The 20,889-nt window shown below is 36.9% G+C and overlaps 2 protein-coding genes across 3 annotated transcripts; both read right to left on the minus strand.

Annotated features, from left to right (window-relative positions):
* Nucleotides 1,472-5,369, minus strand: LOC18772038 (poly(A)-specific ribonuclease PARN). The gene is made up of 7 exons (XM_007207075.2): nt 4,901-5,369; nt 4,230-4,360; nt 3,771-4,099; nt 3,359-3,472; nt 2,873-2,999; nt 2,522-2,792; nt 1,472-2,231 (listed from the first exon to the last, which is right to left on the minus strand). The coding sequence occupies exons 1-7, from the start codon at nt 5,251-5,253 to the stop codon at nt 1,508-1,510; spliced, it is 2,049 nt and encodes a 682-aa protein (XP_007207137.1). The 5' UTR covers nt 5,254-5,369; the 3' UTR covers nt 1,472-1,507.
* Nucleotides 13,965-20,265, minus strand: LOC18775289 (probable ribosomal RNA small subunit methyltransferase B). Of its 2 annotated transcripts, XM_007204975.2 has the most exons (18): nt 20,099-20,265; nt 19,802-19,864; nt 19,432-19,586; nt 19,062-19,175; nt 18,741-18,806; nt 18,317-18,400; nt 18,142-18,228; nt 17,733-17,824; nt 17,594-17,654; nt 17,330-17,389; nt 17,006-17,066; nt 16,553-16,660; nt 16,265-16,383; nt 16,117-16,188; nt 15,939-16,024; nt 15,335-15,431; nt 14,711-14,844; nt 13,965-14,614 (listed from the first exon to the last, which is right to left on the minus strand). In XM_007204975.2, the coding sequence occupies exons 1-17, from the start codon at nt 20,217-20,219 to the stop codon at nt 14,713-14,715; spliced, it is 1,578 nt and encodes a 525-aa protein (XP_007205037.1). In that variant the 5' UTR covers nt 20,220-20,265; the 3' UTR covers nt 13,965-14,614; nt 14,711-14,712. The 2 variants fall into 2 exon arrangements, 1 of the variants encoding a protein (XP_007205037.1); XR_002272389.1 differs by lacking the exons at nt 13,965-14,614; nt 14,711-14,844 and having other exon boundaries at nt 15,939-16,017.

Genomic DNA, 20,889 nt, shown 5'->3' on the forward strand with positions numbered 1-20,889 from the left:
AACCACCACTTTCTTTCTTTCTTCTCCTTTCCATGACAAATTAAGAGGAAGTAAAACCACCAAAAAATAACTGTTGAGAAACAAGGACTAATGAAGCAGAACAAATACGTATAAGCTAAAAACTCATCTGTAAAGACTACTTTGAGTATCTGTGAGAGTGAGAGATACGTATAAGCTAAAAACTCTACCACAATGGAACAGTTACTGATGGATACCTCCTCTTACAGTGACCTTTACCTCCTCTTATAGGGACCTTTTGCCACTTGCTGTAACCGGTGACTAGTGAACTTTGACCGACTAGTGAGGTTAAAATGGTCCTTTGAACACATTTATTTCTTTCTACACAGTTGGATTAAAACCCTTCACTATCACAGATTCACAGACTCACAGTTATTATTAATGTGACCAAGAATTATTCAAAATCTGTATTTAATTAAGCAGCAGAAAATGACGTGTATTTAATTAAGAACCGTGTAAGCAAAGCAACCTCTGTAAACCAAAAATGGTGAGGAGGATGTTGACCGGCTATTCAGGTCAGGTGGATCCAATTTGATTCTCTCACCTTACCAATACGATGCAATAATCACGCGTGATGCAAGAGAGGGGTATTTTTTGTGTGGACGAAATGCAAGAGAGGGGCATGGTTTTCGTGGCTGTGGAGAATACCTTGACCGTTGAATGGTGACACGTGGAGGACATGCAGGGTGGTTAGGTTTGTGATTTGGTATATGGCTAGTGGCTTGGCTTGATGACTGTGATGAAAAAAATTCTGCATTCATGTTCGAGTTATTATCATTTCATTTTCTTTGAATTTACAGTTACTTGTTTGTTTGAACATGATAAATAAACAAAAAATAAAGAAATTAAGGGGTGAATCCAATTCAAATTTTTAATGATTTTTATAGAGTTTAAAAGTTTCGAGGTATTCAATTTAGACTTTTAAAGAGTATATAAAAGTTTAGTGGTATTCAATTGTGATTTTTAAAAAGTATTTAAAAATTTGGTGGTATCCAAAAAGTTAATGACTTTTAAAAAACTTACTAAATAAATGACTTTTCCATACCTAATTGTTAAGAGCAAAAGTCTTGCCAGCTTTATGAAAGTATTTAAGAATTTGTCAACTCTATAAAAGTCACCCATTTAAAAAAAGTCTTTATAAGTATGAATTGGATACACCCCTAAAAGCATCGTAAAATTGCTTTGTAATTTCTTTTAAGGGTTAAAAACGTTGAACGTTAAACCAACCTTGTGTACAGCTTCTGATAATAAACCCTAAAGAAGCTTTTATACAAAGGCTTCTAGCCACGCTGAGATACAAAAATAAGTTAACAGCAATAAAAATCAAATCACTCATACATATAATTTACTTGGCTTTTTTTTTTTTTTTTTTTATAAAGGCATTTTAGTACATATAATTACATTTGTTTTCTTCCTAATGTCACATTCCTAACAGTATACAAAAATCTCAATAGGTAGAATTTGTATAAATTAGTTTTGAGTAATTGAGTCAGCAAAACACAAAAGCAGTATTCACTTCATTTTTTTCACCAAAGCTCTCACGTTCTAGGCTCTCCATTGCTGCTTTAGATTCAATCAATTTATTTTTCCATTTAGTACCAACTGCATCTGCCTGATCCGCAAACAAGATCTTTGAGCTGGGTGAACTGCAAATGTCTTTGTAAGTTTCGTAATTAGCAGCTTGGGTATTTCCACCTTCTAAAAGTCCAGCAAGAGGATGCAAAACTGAGACCGGACCATCACTTCTCTCTAAAGTTTCCTTCAAAATAAGAAATTCAGAGACAAATTTTTCCTTGTTAAACTGAACGAATACTGCAGTTTCATCCAAGTGGTAGATAGAAGTGACAGATGTCGGGCCAAAGACTTTTGAGATGCATTCTCGTATGTCCCGTGCCTTAAGTTTTGATGGGAATCCCCAGATTAAAGCAATGTTCTCAAACAAAATCTCTGGGTACCTCTTTTTGTGGTTCGTATACCCCAAGGATACTGCATTCTTCTTACCACTGGTTAAATCAATAATGTCTCTATTACTCCAACTAAGGTATAGAAGGTTGATGTGCTTCTGCAGCTTCTCATTGTGGGCCAAATGTTCAGATGGCAAAAACGACTGAAAATCAATCCCTAGATGACTGCATGTCTGAGCAAACACACAGCCTGTCATAAAAGCATCATATCCCGCTTCATGTTTGGCTCCAGAATTCCAGTTGGAGGACCTGCAAATAGATAATTTTGATAAGACTGACTTATTTCTAAGGTGCCTCCTCTGCTTTTCCTTTTCTTTGTATATTAAACAGGCAGGAGTATTCATTATTTTGATTATCTTTCTCAATATTTACTAGTTATGCTATGAGAGAGATCAAAATGTTCATCTTATTCTTTCGAGTTTTCACCCTTTATCTTTTATGTTTCCTTTCAAAATGTGGCAATAAAAACTATTGAGACCCACCAAATAAATGAGGCACTTCCAAGTTATTATTATGGGCAGATAATGGAAGAAGCAAACCTCAAATCATCCACTTGAACTTCAACTTTAACACACGATTGGAATGCCAGATCAGTGCTTTTCTTCCCAAGAGCAATTTGTGGGCATAACATGGCAAATGCTGACGAAAGTGATGTTTGGGACTTCTTCATCCGTTGCTGAAGCACATTATTAGCATTCAAGAGCATTTTGGTGTCAACGACGTACGGAAAGCACTTGTTAACAGAAGAGACAAACTCTTCAGCAGTAGAAGGAAGAGGACCTACAAATTTGCTGTATATATGTGCAATATCTGTATGACAGCAAGAAGACGTCTTAGCGATGTACAAAATCAAATTAAACTGTTTATGAAACTAGCACAGATATTTATACCAAGAAAGCAATTGTGACCAACAATCAATTTCTGTTCTGATGAAAGAAGGTCAATAACGTGACGAAACCCAACTGCAGCTTGAACCTTCACCTCTGCCTGTCTACAATGCTCATCCTTCACCTCTTTCTGCAAAAGGTTTGCATACAGAAAATTTTAAAATTCACATGATAACAAGCCCAGACATGTCCTTTTGTGATATTTTCTGTTCTCCCTATTGAACTTTCAGCACAAACATGCTCCCATATAAGTATTTTGAAAAAAAGAACATATACATAATTGCCAAATCTATCCCTTGAGAGTAATTTTAATGATCATTGTCATTTGTTTTGAACCACAAAGACCTCTCTTCAAAAAGAAGAAGAAAAAAAACTGAAATTCTAATAACTGAAAGTCTGAAAACTATTTCACAAAGTAAACATGCTAAGTAATCTTTCACATTTTGGAAAGTTTACCGCAGATCTACCTGGAGGAAACAAATTACTTACCATAAGTAACTCCCTGTCATCCTTGGAATCTGTACGCACAACTAGTCGCTGCTGACAGGTCTTTTCACCATTTATCTGAACATAAGCAAGATCTTGGAAATGCCTTCTGATGACCTGCATGATTTCATTTTAATATTCAGCTCAATAAAACCATGACTGAGAAGAAACCATGTTATTTACATCCACTTAGAATCCATCTCAACATAATCACAAAAAGTACAAGAAAATATTGAGACAACAAAATTGGAAACCAGGTTTCCTCGGATGAATAAAACTTCCTTTGAGTAAGTTTGACTCATTTGAGGAAATTACCCAAGAATGTCTAGGAATGATGTTCTGGACCACATATCCAAGATTTATTTGTTACAAATAACAATCTAATGGTAGAAGATTAAAATGCAAAAAAAATTACCAAATGGATCAACCTAAGCTGATGAGAAGTGAATCCACTCAGACTAAGAGCAGGACGCATCTTAAAGAAAATGATTCGTAACTGTTGTTGGGAGTCATTTGAGTTTCCCTGAAGTTGGAGTTCTCCATTACTATTTCTCAACAACCCATCGCGCCATTCAGTGAATATGTTCTTCATCCGTTCAGTGAAGAGAGTGTCAGCCATCTTGACCACTGGCATGTGCACAGGTTCTTTCAAGTTTGACCATTTAGCCAATAATTCATCCTCATATGCCAAACTCAAATGTCTTAGTGCCTCAATTTCCTGTCCTTTGGATAAATAAGATATTCCTGATATTGTACAACAGTCCTATTTTACAAACTGAGAGCATCTTTTAAAAAAAACTAGATGAAATACGAGCCACACCTGATAAAATTTCTTAAATCATTACTTCATATAACAATAAAACAACTGCACTACCTTCATGTATGCAGATATTGAAATCGAACTGGTATTTAGCTAAGAAATCAATTGATGTAGTCTGGCATAGGAACTCATAAGCAGGGTTTGTGGCCAAAATCTCTTGACGCGGAAAAATATAGAAATTGTGCCTGCCAGAGTATACATATTGTTAAACAATAAAAACTAAATAAAAGATTTACAATGGGGCAACTTCGTTACACAAAATCATTTTATCTCAGATGAATGTGCTTTTGCATCTGCTTCAAACTACACAAAACAAAGCTTAACATCCACACAACTAAAGGTTCTGATACAACAAACACATGTATAAACCAGGAATGTAAGCAATTTCAGACAAATCAATCTCAAATTTTCTTCTTTTTTTGTAATTTAAATTTACCTGCATTTTAAATAAAACTTCAGAAATTGAGCTTTTCACTCGAAACGCCAGTGAAAAACACTCAAAATCAAAATTGTGTCCTATCCCAGCAATTTCTCAGCAAACTAGTGAAAAGTCAACGTGCCATTAACAAGAAACTCATGTACTATCCCTAAATTTCTGTTATTTTCTTAGTTCCCCATTTTCTTGGCAGCCAAACAGAGGACAAACTAACAACTAAAAAGAAAGATAAATGGCTTCGAACAAAAAAAGAAAAAAGAAAAAGAAAAGAAAGAACAATGGCACGTACGGATGAGCAATGAAGTACTGCTTGGAAGAGTCCCATCGAAAGGGGCAAACGCCGAACTGAAGCACAGCGAACTTCTCGGCCGAGTCCTTGACCTTTAGGTAGCAGACGTCGGCTCGGTCGAACTCCAGCGAGTCGCGCCACGGCGCGCTGGTGATGCCGGTCATCTCGAGGTCGATGGCCACGAAGTCGGCGGCGGCGACATGGCGGCGCAGCTCGGCTAGTGCCGGCTCGAAGTTCGACTTCGTTACGTTTTTCAGAGGAAAGGTCGATGAAGGTTGTACGGACGACGAGGAGTTGGATAGGGCACGTGACAGCGCACGTGATAGAGCCCTCACAGGGCGGTGAGTGTTCATTGTGTGAGCATTGTCTGAGTTTTCGGCCTTCGGGTTTTACGCAGAGAGAGTTTTCAACCCAAGGTTGAAGATGAAGTAGCTAAACGGCGTCGTGGGGTTGGGTAGGCCCAACTAGGATGCTATAGAACAAGGCCCAACTTCCTAAGGGAAGTTTGGGCTCAAGAGAAGAAGGGGTCACAACCTAAACTAGAGGTTGGTCCAACAGAAGACCCAAGCCTAACCCTAATTTTTTAAAATCATGTTAATTCATTATTTACCATAATGAATCGTTGATTAAAAAATTAAAAAAATTCATATTGGATCAAATTCGTATTATGTTCAAAATATTATCCTTGTCACAAGCAGGGCCAATTCTGGGATGGTGCAAGTGGCGCCACTTACAGGTACTAGAACTCAGGAATTTTTTGGCAGAGGTGCAATTTTGAAAGGCTAATACCAGTTTGGCATTGTTGTGCTGTGAAAATAATCGCTGTCAAATTTGCTGTGAGAGAAAGCAGTTTGGCGTTTGGTAAACTTTTTGTTAAAAATGTTGTTGGTAATAATTCCCACATAATTAGAAAATGATTGAAGCATAATCATTAAACTCAGCGCCTCTTTGAAACTGATTCCCATATAATCAGAAAATGAAAGCATCTCATTAGCTGCTTTCCCTTATAGCTTTCTCTCACAGCAATTTTTAACAATAAGTGATTTTCTCATAGTTTACCAAACGGGCTGTGCTTTTCAAAATTTTAAAAAAATCACTTATCACCCCAAATAAGCAATGCCAAACTGGCACTAAAAGCTTTGAAAAAAATTAACAACCAAATAGCCTTATAATTTAAACAATGCTAATTTCATTTATATGCCGAAAATGAAACTGGCACGGTTGATGAAGAAAAAGGAAAAAAAAAAAAAAAAAAGCCCAGCATGTTTCATCTTGTTTTTTTTTTTTTTTTTTTCTAGATTAACTATGAATTACATTCGAACACACTTTGGAAGCTTGATCGATACAATATTTTCTTCCTTGGCACAAGACTTGATCGATGAATCAGTTTTTATAAAAGACTTGGAGTTCTCTACAAAAAGAAAACAACAATAATGGTTTTGATATTGGCCAAGGTGTGAATAAAAACTTATCATTTAAAAAAAGAAAGGAAATGAACCAGACCTAAAATTGCTGAAATTTAAATTTTAAAGCCAAAGCAAGGACTCCATCTTCGTTGAAATTCATATTATGATTTGAGATGGGGCATCTTGCATGACTAAAAGCAAATTTAGATTCGCTGCATATCAGTAATATCACCTTGCACGGCTTCTTCAAATTGGATTGGGAGGCTTCCGTTCCGTGTCGGCAGTTTACAAGTCTTTTTTTTCTTTTTTCTTTTTTTTTTCTCGCTTAGACCAAAACGATGTCGTTTTGGCTAGGATTTTTTTTAAAAAAAAATAAGGCGATGTGCGCAACCCAGCAGTGCAGCAACACAGCCAGCGAAAGAATAATATTGTTCAGGCATTTACTCGAGCAGTTGGGGGGCAGCATAGCAAAGGGGAAACTCCAGCGCCTTCAAAGCTTTTTCTGGCAAGGGGAGGTGCAACTGCACCTCCTTGCTCCTCTGTGAGTCTGCCACTGACAGGACGCACGATTTTTTAGGCCTTTAAATGGTGCAAGTGACACCACTACACAAAGCCCACAATTTTTTAGGGCCGCAAAATTTTTTAAACATGTACATTATATATATATATATATTAGTTTTAAACATGTATATTATATATATTAGTTTTATCGTACACGGATTGGTTAATGGAAGTAGCAAGGGAGCTTATAGGGGTGTAAGGAGCCTTTTTTTGTATTCAACATACTATATTTAATTTTCTCAAATTGAAACACTAAAACTTTTATGAATTTGATTTGTAATTGTCGTTGCATGCTAATTGATTATGAATTTCAATTCTAAAAACATTGTTTTATGACATTAAGTCATGGCAAATTAAATAAGTTTTTTTTTTAAAACTATTTTCATATTAGATTATGAGAGGGCCAGTTTAAGTTTCGCACAGGGTTTCTCAAAATCTCAGTACTGACCCTTATCACAAGATGACCGATAAAATATAGAATGAAAAATGAAGTATAGAAAATACCTTGAGGTTAGTCCAAATGGTGAGAAAGAGTGAGGTGCTCAGTTAGAAATTAAGATATATTCAAGGTTGGATTCGCCACAATGTAAGAAAGAGAAAATATAGAGGCATTTTGACATGTTACTCATTTTCAATTATAACATGCATCAAAGATTATCATTATCATTATGCTATATTTTATTTTTTTGACAACATAAAGTCAAGAAGAAAATCATACGATAGTGATACTTCTCGGTGTCCAAAAAAGCCTTCTTCAAAGTATCTCCAAATTTATTTTGTGCCATCTCCATTCCAGGTAATATACGACAAAACATACATTAATGTACACAACTCTAAGTAACTAAAGGATCATATGAAACCTTGTTAAGGATAAAGTACTAACGCATGAATGTTTATGATCCTTATATATATAGTGGATTTAGTTTGTACAATGCTCTGTTTGAGGCTTCAATTTGCACATTTTGTCACATAAGGTAACAAAGTGTGTTTGTGGAACATTAAGGTAACAAAGGATTTAAGGTACATACGAGTTCTCTAGGCGCATGTTGAATGTTGTTGGTGGAGCCACTCTTAGACTAAGAGTGGCCTTGGCCCTTCCATATTTCAAACGGGAGGACTAGTTTTTAAATAAAAGATACATTATGAGGGCACATCAAAGATTCGATTGTGTCGGTTTGTAGGTCTCTTATCGGGTTGAGGGCTGCATGCGCGTTAGAAAATACTGGTTTGAATGAGCTAATGAAAAATACCACACCTTGAACGCCACTAACGATAGGCGAAAGGTAGAGATCCGGTTAGGTGTGTTCGATGGTGGGTTGCGGGTGTAACTAAGCTAATGTACCACTTTTTTGTGTGGTTTCTCACAGACGGCGCCAAATATTAAATGGTGAATTCTTAATGGTAGGACTAGGTGGCCAGGGTCAGTGGTTGACCTTTGGTAGTCTGATAGTGCCACGTGTCATGGTCGTATTGGGTAGACTGGCTTGGTCATTTCCTTATATGAACATAGATGATGAAGAAAGGATGAAGTTTGATAACTGGGTCGACAGAAAGTGGGGTAGGGATAGGCTTGAAAACGAGGAAAACTAATGGGCGGTGGCCAAATTTTATTGGATTCGACCTATCTTCTACAGTGGGTGTATGGAGAAAAGCATGCTAGAGAGAAGACGTGCTCGATAAGGCAAAGATACTTCAACCAGAACTGTCGTTAAAGGTAGGTAAAAGGTGGAGATTTGAATGGGTCGGTTGGCGGCTCTCTAACAGGGTAGAATGCTGCAGGCGAGTTCAAAAATTTTGGTTTCACTAAACTAACGTACCACATTTCTATATGTTTCCCACAAACGGTGCCAAATGTTAAACCATGAATTCTCAGTGGTCGGACTAGGTGGCCACGGTCGGTGGTTGACTTTTGTTAGTACCATAATGTCATATGTCATGGTTGTATTCAGTAAACCCGGCTTGGTCTTTTTCTTATGTCAAGATAGATCATAAAGAAATGATGAAGTTTGATACCTGGGTCAACAAAAAGTGGCATAAAGATGGGCTTGAAAATGAGAAAATCAATGGAGGGTGGCCGAATATTATTGGGTTTAATCTGTCTTCTACAAGTGGGTGTATGGAGAAACGCATGCTAGAAAGCTGATGGGCTCAATGAGGTGAAGATATTACAACCAAAACTGCTGCTAACGGTGGGCTAAAGGTGGAGATTTAGCTAGGACGGTTCTCATGTCTATAATCGGATCGAGGGATGTAGGTGGGTTGGAAAAGATTGGTTTCACTAATCTAATAGAAAATGTCACATCTTGAATGCCACTAACAGTGGGTGAAAGAATGCGATCCAGTCAGGTCTGTTCTTCAGGTCGTTCGTGAGCGTACCTAAGCTAATGTACCATTATTCTATGTGGTTTCCCACATACGGCACCAAATGTTAAACTTGATTCTATAATATTGTACTTCTAAACAATTCAAATTTATATTTAGAAGAGTGCATGACACAATCTACATCTCTTCGAATGTTTTCTAGGTTGCTTTTAACATGGATATTTGCACTCTAAGTCACTCTTGAAGATGATATCTTTTAGCCTAATGGCCTTTTGACTGGTGGAAGTCACAAGTAAGTCGGTGTTATTTTTTCCTTCAAAGTTCAAATTGGTTTAGCCATGCACGTGAATTCTCAGTGGTCACACTCGGTGGCCATAATAGGTGGTTGGCTTTTGGTAGTGCAAAAGTGCCACGTGTCATAGTCGTATTGGGTAGACTAGCCTCGGTCATTTCCTTATGTCAACATAGATCATAAAGAGAAAATGAAGTTTAATACCTGGGTCAACGGAAAGTGACGTAGGGATGGGCTTGAAAACGAGGAAAACTGAAGGCACAAACGATCTGTATCGTTTCCCACAAACGATGCCAAATGTTAAATCGTGAATTCTTAGTGATCGAACTAGGTGGCCACGGTCGGTAGCTAACCTTTGGTAATTTGATAATGCATCGTGTCATGGTCGTATTGGGTAGACTGGCCTTGGTTATTTCCTTATGTCAAATACATCATGAAGAGAGGATGAAGTTTGATACCTAACATAAAGTAGCCTAGAGCTGAGCTATAAAACGAGGAAAACATATGGGTTGACTGAATATTATTAAGACCGATTTGTCTTCTACAGTGGGTGTATGATAAAATCATACTAGAAAGACAATGGGGTCAATGAGACGAAGAAATTGCAACTAGAACCGCCGTTAATGGTGGGCGAAATATGGAGATCCGACTGGGTCGATCCGCGAGTCTTGAACTAAGTTGAGGGCTGCATGAACGTCAGAAAAGATTATTTTCACTAAACTAAAAAAAAATACCACATGTTGAACGCTACTAATAGTTGGGGAAAGCCAGAAAGGATGAAGTTTGATACTTGGGTCCACGGAAAGTGGTGTAGGGCAAGTTTGAAAACGATGAAAACCGATGTGTGTGGCTGAATCTTATTTAGTTCAATCTGTCTTTTGCAGTGGGTGTATAGAGAAAAGCACGTTAGAGAGACAAGGACTTGAAGAAATGAAAAAATTACAATAGGAATTGCCACTAACAGTAGGTGAAATCCGAAGATTCAACGAGGACAGTTCACGGTTCTCTAATAAGGTCGAGGGTTGTAGTTGCGTCGGAGAAGACTAGTTTCACTAAGCTTACAAAAAAAAAAAAAAAAAAAAAACTCATCTTTAATGCCACTAATGGTGGGTGTAACTGTGGAGGAAAAAGTGGAGATCCGGTCAGGCCTGTTTATAGGTGGGTCGAGGATATAACTAAGTTAACGTACCACCTTTCTATGTGGTTTCCCTCAGATGGTATCAAATGTTAAATTGTGAATTCTCTGTTGTCGGACACGGTGATTGGTCTTTACTAGTTAGATAGTGCCACCTGCCATGCTCGTATTGGATAAACTCAGTTTGGTTATTTCCTTATGTCAACATAGATCATGAAGAGAGGATGAAGTTCGATATTCGGGTAGACAGAAATTGGCATAGAGAGGGGCTTAAAAACAAAATCGATGGGGGATGGCCGAATCTTATTGAGTTTGATCCATCTTCTATAGTGAATTTATAAAGAAAAGAAATCTAGATAGACGACAGGTCGATGAGACGAACCAAAACTGCCGTTAATGGTATGCGAAAAGTGGAGATCCAGCCAGGTCAGTTTGCGTGTCTATAACAAGTTAGAGGGTTGTAGGAGCGTCGAAAAAGCCTAGTTTCACTAAGCTAACCAAAAAGACTACAACTTTAACGTTGCTAACGGTGAGCGAAATGTGGAGATTCGGTCGGGTCGGTTGGCGGGTCTCTAATGAAGGCCAGGATTGCAATTGATGTCAACTCACATATACTCTTTTTGAATGTTATGTGAAGAACATGGTTACATGGACCATTTTATTCAGTGCCCCTACTAATGGCTCTCTTTATTCTCTTGGTCATTCCCTTAATTCACAATCGTCTCCAATTGCTCTTCTCAGCACTAAAGCTTCCTCATCCTCTGGCACAAACAACTAGGACATCCTTATGCTTCCACTCTCCAGCACCTCATCCACCATCATGGCCTTCATCTTTCGAGCTCCTCTGTTTCTCTGTATTTTTCCTCCGACTCTCAACTAGGTAGAAGTTCTAAGCTTCCCTTTAATTGTTTAAGTTGTACAACTAGTTCACTCTGATGTATGGGGTTTAACCCCTTACTTCTCCTTATCTGGTTATTAATATTACATTATCTTTGTAGACGATTAGTCTTACTTTACTTGGTTTTTTCCTTTGAAATCAAAATCTCATGTTTTCTCTACTTTCTCACATTTTAAATCACTAGTTGAAAATCAATTTAATCTCAAACTAAAATCTCTTTGTTGTGATAATAGTGGAGAATAAACTAGCCATGCTTTCCAACAATTCTTATGTCATGGCATTGCTTAACAATTTATATGTCCATATACGACATAGCAAAACGGCCTAACTGAATGAAAGCATCGCAATATTCTCAAGCTTACTTGTACCCTATTTGTGCAATCTTCTCTACCTATGCAATTTTGGGTTTAGATTGCTCATACAACTGTATACTTAATTAACATATTACCCTCTTCTTCTCTACAGAACATTAGCCCTTACAAAAGCTTCTCCATTATAAGTCAGATTATGCTTTTCTTAAATCCTATGGATGTGCCTGCTATCTATGGCTCTGACCCTACTATCATAACAAGCTTGAATTTCGCAGTCAGCCATGTGTCTTCATTGGTTATGGTGTTCAACAAAAAGGGTATCGATGTCTTGATGTAACCACATGTCATGTTTATGTCTCACATCACGTTGTGTTTGATGAGACTATTTTTCCATTTAAACGCTCTCTTCCAAACCCCACCGAACCAACCCCTCAGACTCCCCATCTACATCCCATTTTATTTGCCTCCTAAAGCACCACCTAACTTACCCTCGCCACCCCCCTTATCTCCTTACTCTTATTCTCCTCTTTTCCCACACCACTAGGCATACCTAGTCTTCTTCATGATCCTTCCTCCTCACCATCCCCTACCCCTGCTACTCAACTAGCATCTCATGTAATCACCCTTCACCCAAATCCTCCTCTAAATACACACCCAATGTAGACTCGTTCCAAGGGTGGAATCTTCAAATCCAAATCCCTTGTTTCCTGACATCCTTTTCCCTCAGCCCTCCTTGCCTTTACCCTGCCTCTACCTTTCCCCTATACTATTTATAAATAATAATATATATTTAAAATATTAAAAAATATATATTTTTTAAAGGACCGCCTAGCACATGTGGGTCAAAAATAGTATAGCCGCGTGGCTATACTATTTTTATAATAAAAAAATCCACATATAGTCACGCGGTTATACTATTTATTGGAAGAAAAAAAAAAGGACCCTTCTAGTTGCATTAGTTTATACTTTATAGATATTAATTTGCTAGGTTCGATATCTCCCAAGCAAATATTGAAGAGAGAGAAATTTCACAGTAAATCAATTTGAGAGTTCAATTTTTTTCTTCTTTTTTTTTTGTGTGGGAATGTTTGCCTTTGGCCTACCTCGTTCCTCGAGAGCTACTAAATTATGTTACTACACACATTATTTGTTGTAGAAAATTGCATGTTGAGTTGAAGTGTTCTTGGTAATTGCTTCACATTTCAAACAACACTTTACATGAAGAATACTACAACCTCGATTACTACTATACCCAAAAAGTTTGAAATTGTTGTTCTGGTTGGCAAAGAGATTGCCAAATGACCATCTTGCATTTTTGTTACAACAAGAAATAATCTTAGCCTCTCACATTCTTTCATAGTTAGTAAAATATAGAACAGGAAAAATATGTGTTTTAGCCGGTATATTTTGGCAAATTACAAGTGATAAGTTCGGCCACTATATAATATTTTAATATAAATTATTTGTATTCGATAATATGCTAAAATGATGTGTATAATACGTGAATTTTGTGTGTATAATTGAAAATTTTGTAAAAAAACAAGTGTATTAAACATGACAAATACATATGTATGTGTACAATACGAGTATTAAACGTGAAAATACTAAATTCTTTATGCGGATAATAGCTTTGAAAAAATAAAAACTCAAAAAGGGACACTAGAGACTCGTGTAATGGCCTAATAGTAATGGATAATGCTCTAAATTGATCTTATCAATAAACAAAAATCTGGAAAAAACAATTAACAAAAAAAGATCACAGTATCTATGCCAAGAGTATAGCCGTGCGGCTAAACTAGTTATAGAAAATAAATACAAAAAGGACCCGCCTAGCGCCTTGCGATTCAACCACGTGTTAAAACAAGATAGCCGGGTGGCTATACTATTCTTTTATAATAAAAAACCGTAGTATAGCCGTACGGCCTTACACTTTTTATATAATAAAAAAAACCCGAGTATAGCCTCACGGCTATACTATTTATATAATAAAAATAAATAAAAAAACCCGCCTGTCGCCTAGTTCCCACTTGTCCAAAACTGTATAGCCGATCGGCTATACTATTTTTGTTTTTTAAAAACCTCGCCTGCGTCTGACGCTCACGTGTCAAAAATAGCCGGCTATACGTTTTAAGTATGTTATATTTAATACCAGTATTGCCGCACGGCTATACTACTTATTAAAAGAATTTAAAGTTATAATCAATCAGTATCCATGAAGTAAAACGTGGTCACCTAATCACTGTTGCCAGTAAGCCTTTCAACAACTTGATCGTGCATACTGGTCGTAAGCAAAAGTGCATTAAAATTGCCCAAAAGCCAAGAAGAACAAAAGAGAATGAATGTTACTTCTGAAATATTGAATTAACCAATCCTTCAAATGTTTTCTGTGATGATTTTGCTGCGAACTCATCCATATGCACACACGTTTCCACACGGCCTCCTGCACAGCCAATATTTGAATCCTCATCTCATCATTTGGTTGAGCTCTCTAGCAGCTGCAGCTCTCATATGTCATCACCCAAATTCAGAATCAGTGAAACCCAGCTCCCTAGCATATATGAAGGTTATCCTCCATGCAAATGACCTTTGCTGTGCCCACAGATCTTATAGTGGCCGATTTAGTTCTTTTCCCTGGCAACAGTATTTTACTCTCCCGGTCGCAACTTGCCCCAAAGAAATGTAAAACTTGTTTGAACATATTTCAAGAACCTGACCCCAGCTCAGGAAAATGAAGAACACAAATTAAGTTCTCAGGGTTTCGTGTTCAGAGGAAATTGTCTCAAATAAACCTGCAGAAGTTTTATGTGGTTAGCGACATAATTTTTCATTGAAGTGGACTTCCAGATGCACTAACCAATTAAAGTTGAAAGGTTTGCCTTACTTACAGTTATATAGCTCGGCTTAAACGAGCAGCAAATGCCCCATCAAGGAAATGCTTTACAGGGTTGGAGAAATAGAAACCATGCTCCGTTACAAAATCAGGTGGAACATATCTGCCAATAGGATCTATGCAAAAATCCTGAAAACCCAGGAATAATATTGTAAATAAAGAAAACAAAGATGCACAAGAATACATTACAACTGTGCAGTACCACACACGGATGTACATAGTGTTCTATTTCATAGAGCACTGTCACCAACTGTGCAAAATTTTCCATATTTTTCAATCTAGTATTTAGGAAAGCTGGTCGAAAAGACCTGCTGGACTTGGGGAAGCCAATTTTTTTGTTTTAATGAACATAACACTTAACATTTTAACAGAACATTCATTTTGTACTTGGTAACTTCTAAGCATCGGCTTTTGTATAGCCAAGCTCCAAAGTGAATATGCAGGTAAGTTCAACAATTTCCGCTTGGAACTCAAAAACATGAAACAGTCCCGTCTTTTTGATAAGCAAAAACTATGAAACAGTTCCTCACCCTCAAAAGAGCATAAGCTGAAAATAATAATAATAATAATAATAAAAAGGCCTAAAGCGCTAAAAGAAAAATCAGGTTGTAGCCCTTACTGGATGCCTGAGAAGAAATGCAGCTATCCTCTCTTCATTCTCTTCTGGATCTATAGAGCAGGTACTGTATACTAAAACTCCACCAGGCTTGACCAATCTGTAAATGCACATTAAACCTTTAACACTTGAGGTAAAATTAAAAAGGAAAAATACAAGTGACAAGAAACTTATTTTCTTATGCACAAACCACGACTACCAAAATCCAAGAAAAGGGGAGGTGGTGGTTAAAGTTCGTTACAACTATTCACGATTTTCATCTCCATTATTTATGACAGATCACTTCATTGATCAGGGTAAAAGGAGTTCACGACTTGAAGATTTTAGACCTTGAATAGATCAAAATATTATTCAGATTTTATGAACATGTTTCAAATCTATTATGAGTAAAAGCATCGCAGTTGAAGTGCAAAACTGGGAATTGTTGAACCTCAAGTGCATTAGGTTCTTTTTCATATCTATTTTTTCTTCTCTTTTTTCTATTTTGGGTGGGGGAGACAACTAACATAAATTCTGGAGTTTTAGAATTTTTCAACTAGAAAAGAAGCTTCATGATGTTAAATAAGATGTGAGTTGAGAGAGAGAAAGAGAGAGGATTTGGTATTACAGGGAAGCTGCATCAAGGAGCTCATCCTGCAAATTCTTAAGCTGCTCCATATCCTCTAATTTCCTGTTCCAACGCAAGTCTGCTCTCTTCAAAATTCAAAAGGAAAAATAGCATCAAATAAATTATATATATATAATTGGAACAAAAACAAAAGTACATGTGATTCTTATACAATCACCTTAGAGAGAACACCCAATCCAGAGCATGGAGCATCCAACAGAACTTTATCACACTTCATAGTATTATTGTCCTGGAGAAAAAGATAAGGAACATATAAGAAATTTCATGCCCCAAAAAACAACTCTGTACAAGGTTTGATGACTTACAGAAAAAGTACGGAAATCTGCATGGATAGTGGTGATGACATCATCTACTTGGTGCAACTTAGCGGTCTCTTTGAGGATTCTCAACCGGCCTTCATTTATGTCAACTGCATGTACCATACCTGCAATCCAATGGTAAACCTCTCCCATTAGTTATAGGTTCTCAACATCAATAGTAAAAGAAAATCAGATGGTCTAACATCGTCATCATTTCAAGATTAAATTTATCAATACAAGAATAAGACTTCTATATTTTCTTACACAAAATGTTATAATACAGATGATGGATACCTTTGCCACTCAAAAGGGATGCCATGTAAAGAGTCTTTCCTCCAGGAGCAGCACAACAATCAACAATGCTTTCACCCGGTTGAGGATCTACAACAGAAACTACCAGACCTGCAACAAGATTGCACTATATAATTTGAGGAGATACCAATATAAAGGTCCAACAACATTGAATTGGAAAATATACTGGATTTCTGTATTCAGACACTTCCAAAAAAGTAGAATACAGCTCAAGCAGAATGCATAAATTTTCCTATGCATACATGAAAGCATGGACAAATGTTATTCTTTCAAGAAATCATTTGATAGGCAAGTGGCGCATGCTTGGAAAACAAAAACAATATAATAAAACAAGGAAAAAACTGAAAATGTGTAAAACAAAAACAATTTGATTGTTAAACCAATCTACCAATTACTCAAGTATCTTGCTTGAACTAAAATCAAGAGGAAACTGACCTGCACTCTCATCCTGAACTGAGCATAAACCTTCTTTCAATAGACCAGCTTGTATGACCATCTGAATCAGCAAAATTTAGGTAGTTAGGACCTTTAGTAGCTCTCCAAAAAGTACAGAGCTTCCCATAAAAACTTTTAAATTGTAAATAAAATAAAACAAAAGTAGCTAGTTGTACAAATGCTTGCACTTTAACTTATTCTTCAAAACAAGAAAACACAAATTAACATCTCAAAGTATTGTCTGTAGAAAATATAGCAGAATAGGATGGTGCTCCGTACAGAAAAAATTTACCCACTGAAACAAACTGCAAATTTAACTCATACCTGCAACCCTGTTTTCATACGGACGAAATCATTCAAATAAAAAGAGAGCTCGTGCGGAACCTGAAGTTCAAGAAAAGAAAATTAGCAAGCATATCTGGGGATAGAGGCTAGGCCAATAAAATATGATAGGCAAAAATAACGTATATGTTCGTGCGTGTTATTCTGTGTGTTGAGAGAGACAGAGAGAGAGAGAGAGGAGGGGTGGTCCATTTTAAGGAACCTTCAACATCACCAAACTAGAAACTGAAAAGGATAATCAATAACCTTTAACACATCAAGCTTCGTCACAAGGTCAGCTCTTGAAACACCTTTCCCACTGTTTGCCCTGTCATTAGCACCAGAAAACGGTAATCATGATATTCATGTTCCTAGAAGGAAAATAGAAAGGAAAGAAACTAGAAACCTTAAGCTGAAACTAGGATCACTGTTATTCCACATCATTAATCTAATTGCTTCTTCTTGTCCAAGATGCTTTGTCCACCGCCTTACCATCCACTGGAAAATGAAAGTATTGAAAATAAGGAAGGGCGAAGATGAAAAAAAAAAACTATCAAGGCCAGCTATTTGTTACTCAAGTTTTGATTCCACCAGAGGTAGAATTAAATGTTAAGTTTCATGGAGATCTGCAAATATTCACAGTTTTAAATGCTTTGGAGTGGATTGTTGTGGTAATATATCTATCATTGACAATAATCCCTCAAACCAGTAGGTGATTACTTTCTATTTTCTAGCTCTAAGGTGGTCCCATGAACCTGATTATCGTTTACCAGTAGTCAAAAGAAGTATGAACAACATTACAATTATAAACTTACAACTGGATGAGAGTGCAGAGTGGCAAGAGCACGTGCTTGTGTGCGATCATCACCCTCCAATTTGGGTAGAGGAAGAGAGCTATTTTCCTGAAAACCCAAATTTGAAGACATTAAATAAATATGTCAATGTAATTACATGATTATATTATACCATAAAACTAAAATAATGCCTCACCATATGAAGAACAAGCTTCCTGAGAATTGCATTGACCATGTTGCCAGCACCATGTCTAAGGGCAACTTTTGCAAGCCTCACATTCTGCAGTTTTTTACAACTATGGATTTAGAAAACTAACGCAATTACATACAATGTTAAAGAGAACATTTAGAACTTGTTACATAAACTGGGGAAAAGACTCAAGTAGCACTAGAACCAATATTGACCACATGTCAAACCCAACTTGACAAAACTTTGAAGCAACCAAACTATTTGAACCCCATTCATGGTGAATACTATCTCATCTTTAAGCCAAAATCAGAATTTCTCCCTTATCAGAATAGTAAGATCAAGATGACAATTGAGGCTTCCGGAAAACTATCCACCAACCGAAATAGATTGAGGAAAAATAGGAGAATTTGAAAAGAGAAAATAAAATTACCTCATCTACAACAGCATATGGTGGCATATCCAGCTTAATAATCTCATAGAAACCAATCCGGAGAATCTAAATACACAGGTAGATAACACCAAAATTAGCTACTTGGTCACCAGGAAAGTAAAGACCGCCAACATTTCTAAAAGTAACTAGATAATTAATTGCATATCCTATAACTGGAGTTCTCACCACCGATGCAATTAAAAAATAGGCCCATCTCATTAAGCTACAGAAAAACATCTACATAAATTAAAGACATTCCATGGAACTCCTTCCAACACAGTGAGACAAGTGCAAAAGATTCTATATGTGAGTGTAAAATACCTGCAAAAGAAGTGGTTCCATCCTGGTAAATGTGTTTGCATCATGACACAGTGAACTAATCAAATGATCAAGATATCTCTTCCAGCGGATTGTACCTCCAACAATATCAGTGACCTATACAGTTGAATTTAAAAGAAAATGGCAAAAGAAAAGAAAAAGAGAAATATTCAAGTACAGCTTCAGTCCCATCATAATGATAACTTCAAGAAACTAAAATATTAACCATATCCCACTTTCACCCAGGCTATATTTTGCTTACACACACTCACAGCTATACCTGTTCCAAATACTGAAGTGAATCTTTTACTAGTGATATTCTAATAAACAAACATAAAGTGCACAAATTAGATAATAGGAAGAGAGAGATAACCAATCTAAGATCACGATCCTCTAAATCCCGTGTGCGAAACCCAAGAGTTCTTCCTACATATCCCATCTCATTTGCACCAGAACCCTTGCCTTTCTCATTGAGAAGATCAGCAAAAGCACCTCCCATCTCTATTCTCATCAATCTCACTGCAGAAACTGAGCAAAAGCAAAAACAAATCCACATTAAGGAATCAACATTTAAAAAAAAAAATCGGGGCATGTCATCCTCTTGTGTACAAATATAAGCACGGTTAAACCAACCACTAAGCAAATCAGCAAAAAAATGCATATAAAGGAAACCTCATAATCCATAACTCATTTAAACACTGACACACACACGCACACACACACACACAGAGGTGAAAAATTACCAGCTCTGTGAGGAGAAATCTCCAAATTCACCTTCTGGGTTTTGTGTGAGGGATTCAACTTACCTATAAAGTAACACACTTTAGTGACAGCATCAAGAACTCACTGTAGCATCAATTTGGAACCAAATTCACACCCCCAAACTAGTTTCCACTAAGTTAACAATAAGGACGAGAACTTTTGAACGCCAGACTAAGCTAGCAAATGTAGGCTCTGTCTTCTACCAAGAGTCTCAAATCATAATCCATACTTTTCTTCTTTTCTCAGCATTTTCTATGGAAATGAACAGAAAATTTCACCTTTCCTAGGAGCAGAAATGGATGTCTTTGTTCTCTTATCCAATTTCAGGGACTTAGAAGAAAAAGAACTTCTGTTGGTCTCCGCAGAGAGAAGCACACCGAGAGAGAGCACTTGTGCCATGGTGTTGTGTGCTATGTCTCTCAACTCTCTCAACTCCCCCTCCCTCCCCCTCTTATAACGGTAAGGCAATTGGATAAAACTTAATTTGTTGAAATAAAAAAAAATAAAAAATAAAAAAAAATGGGGCAAAACAATTAACAAAAAAAAGATCACAGTATGATAACTATGTAAAGCGCACAGCCGGACCAGAGTAAAGCCGGGCGGCTATACTCTTTAAAAAAAATCCCGGCCTAGCCGTTCGGCTGTACAATTTTAATATAAAAAAAACCTAGTATAGCCGCGCGGCTATACTCTTCTTAATAAAAACCGTAGTATAGCCGCGGCTGTACTGTTATAAAAAGGAAAAAAGACCCGCCTGGCACCTAGCGGCATTTAGCCACGTGTAATATAGCCGGTCGGCTATACTATTTTTAAATACTAAAATCGTAGTATAGCCTCGCGGCTATACTGTTTTTAATTTAAAAAAAGACCACCCGCCTTGGGCCTAGCACCACTTTACCACGTGTCAAAAATAGTATAGCCCTGCCACCTTGCTCCCAATTTGTCACGTGTCAAAAACATTATAGCCGAGCGGTTATATTATTTTTTATAATGAAAAACCGTAGTATAGCTGCACGATTATACTGTTTAAGTATATATTTAATAGGCGTATAGCAGCACGGCTACACTA

This window comes from Prunus persica, chromosome G6, assembly GCF_000346465.2.
Source record: "Prunus persica cultivar Lovell chromosome G6, Prunus_persica_NCBIv2, whole genome shotgun sequence".
NCBI lineage: Eukaryota > Viridiplantae > Streptophyta > Magnoliopsida > Rosales > Rosaceae > Prunus > Prunus persica.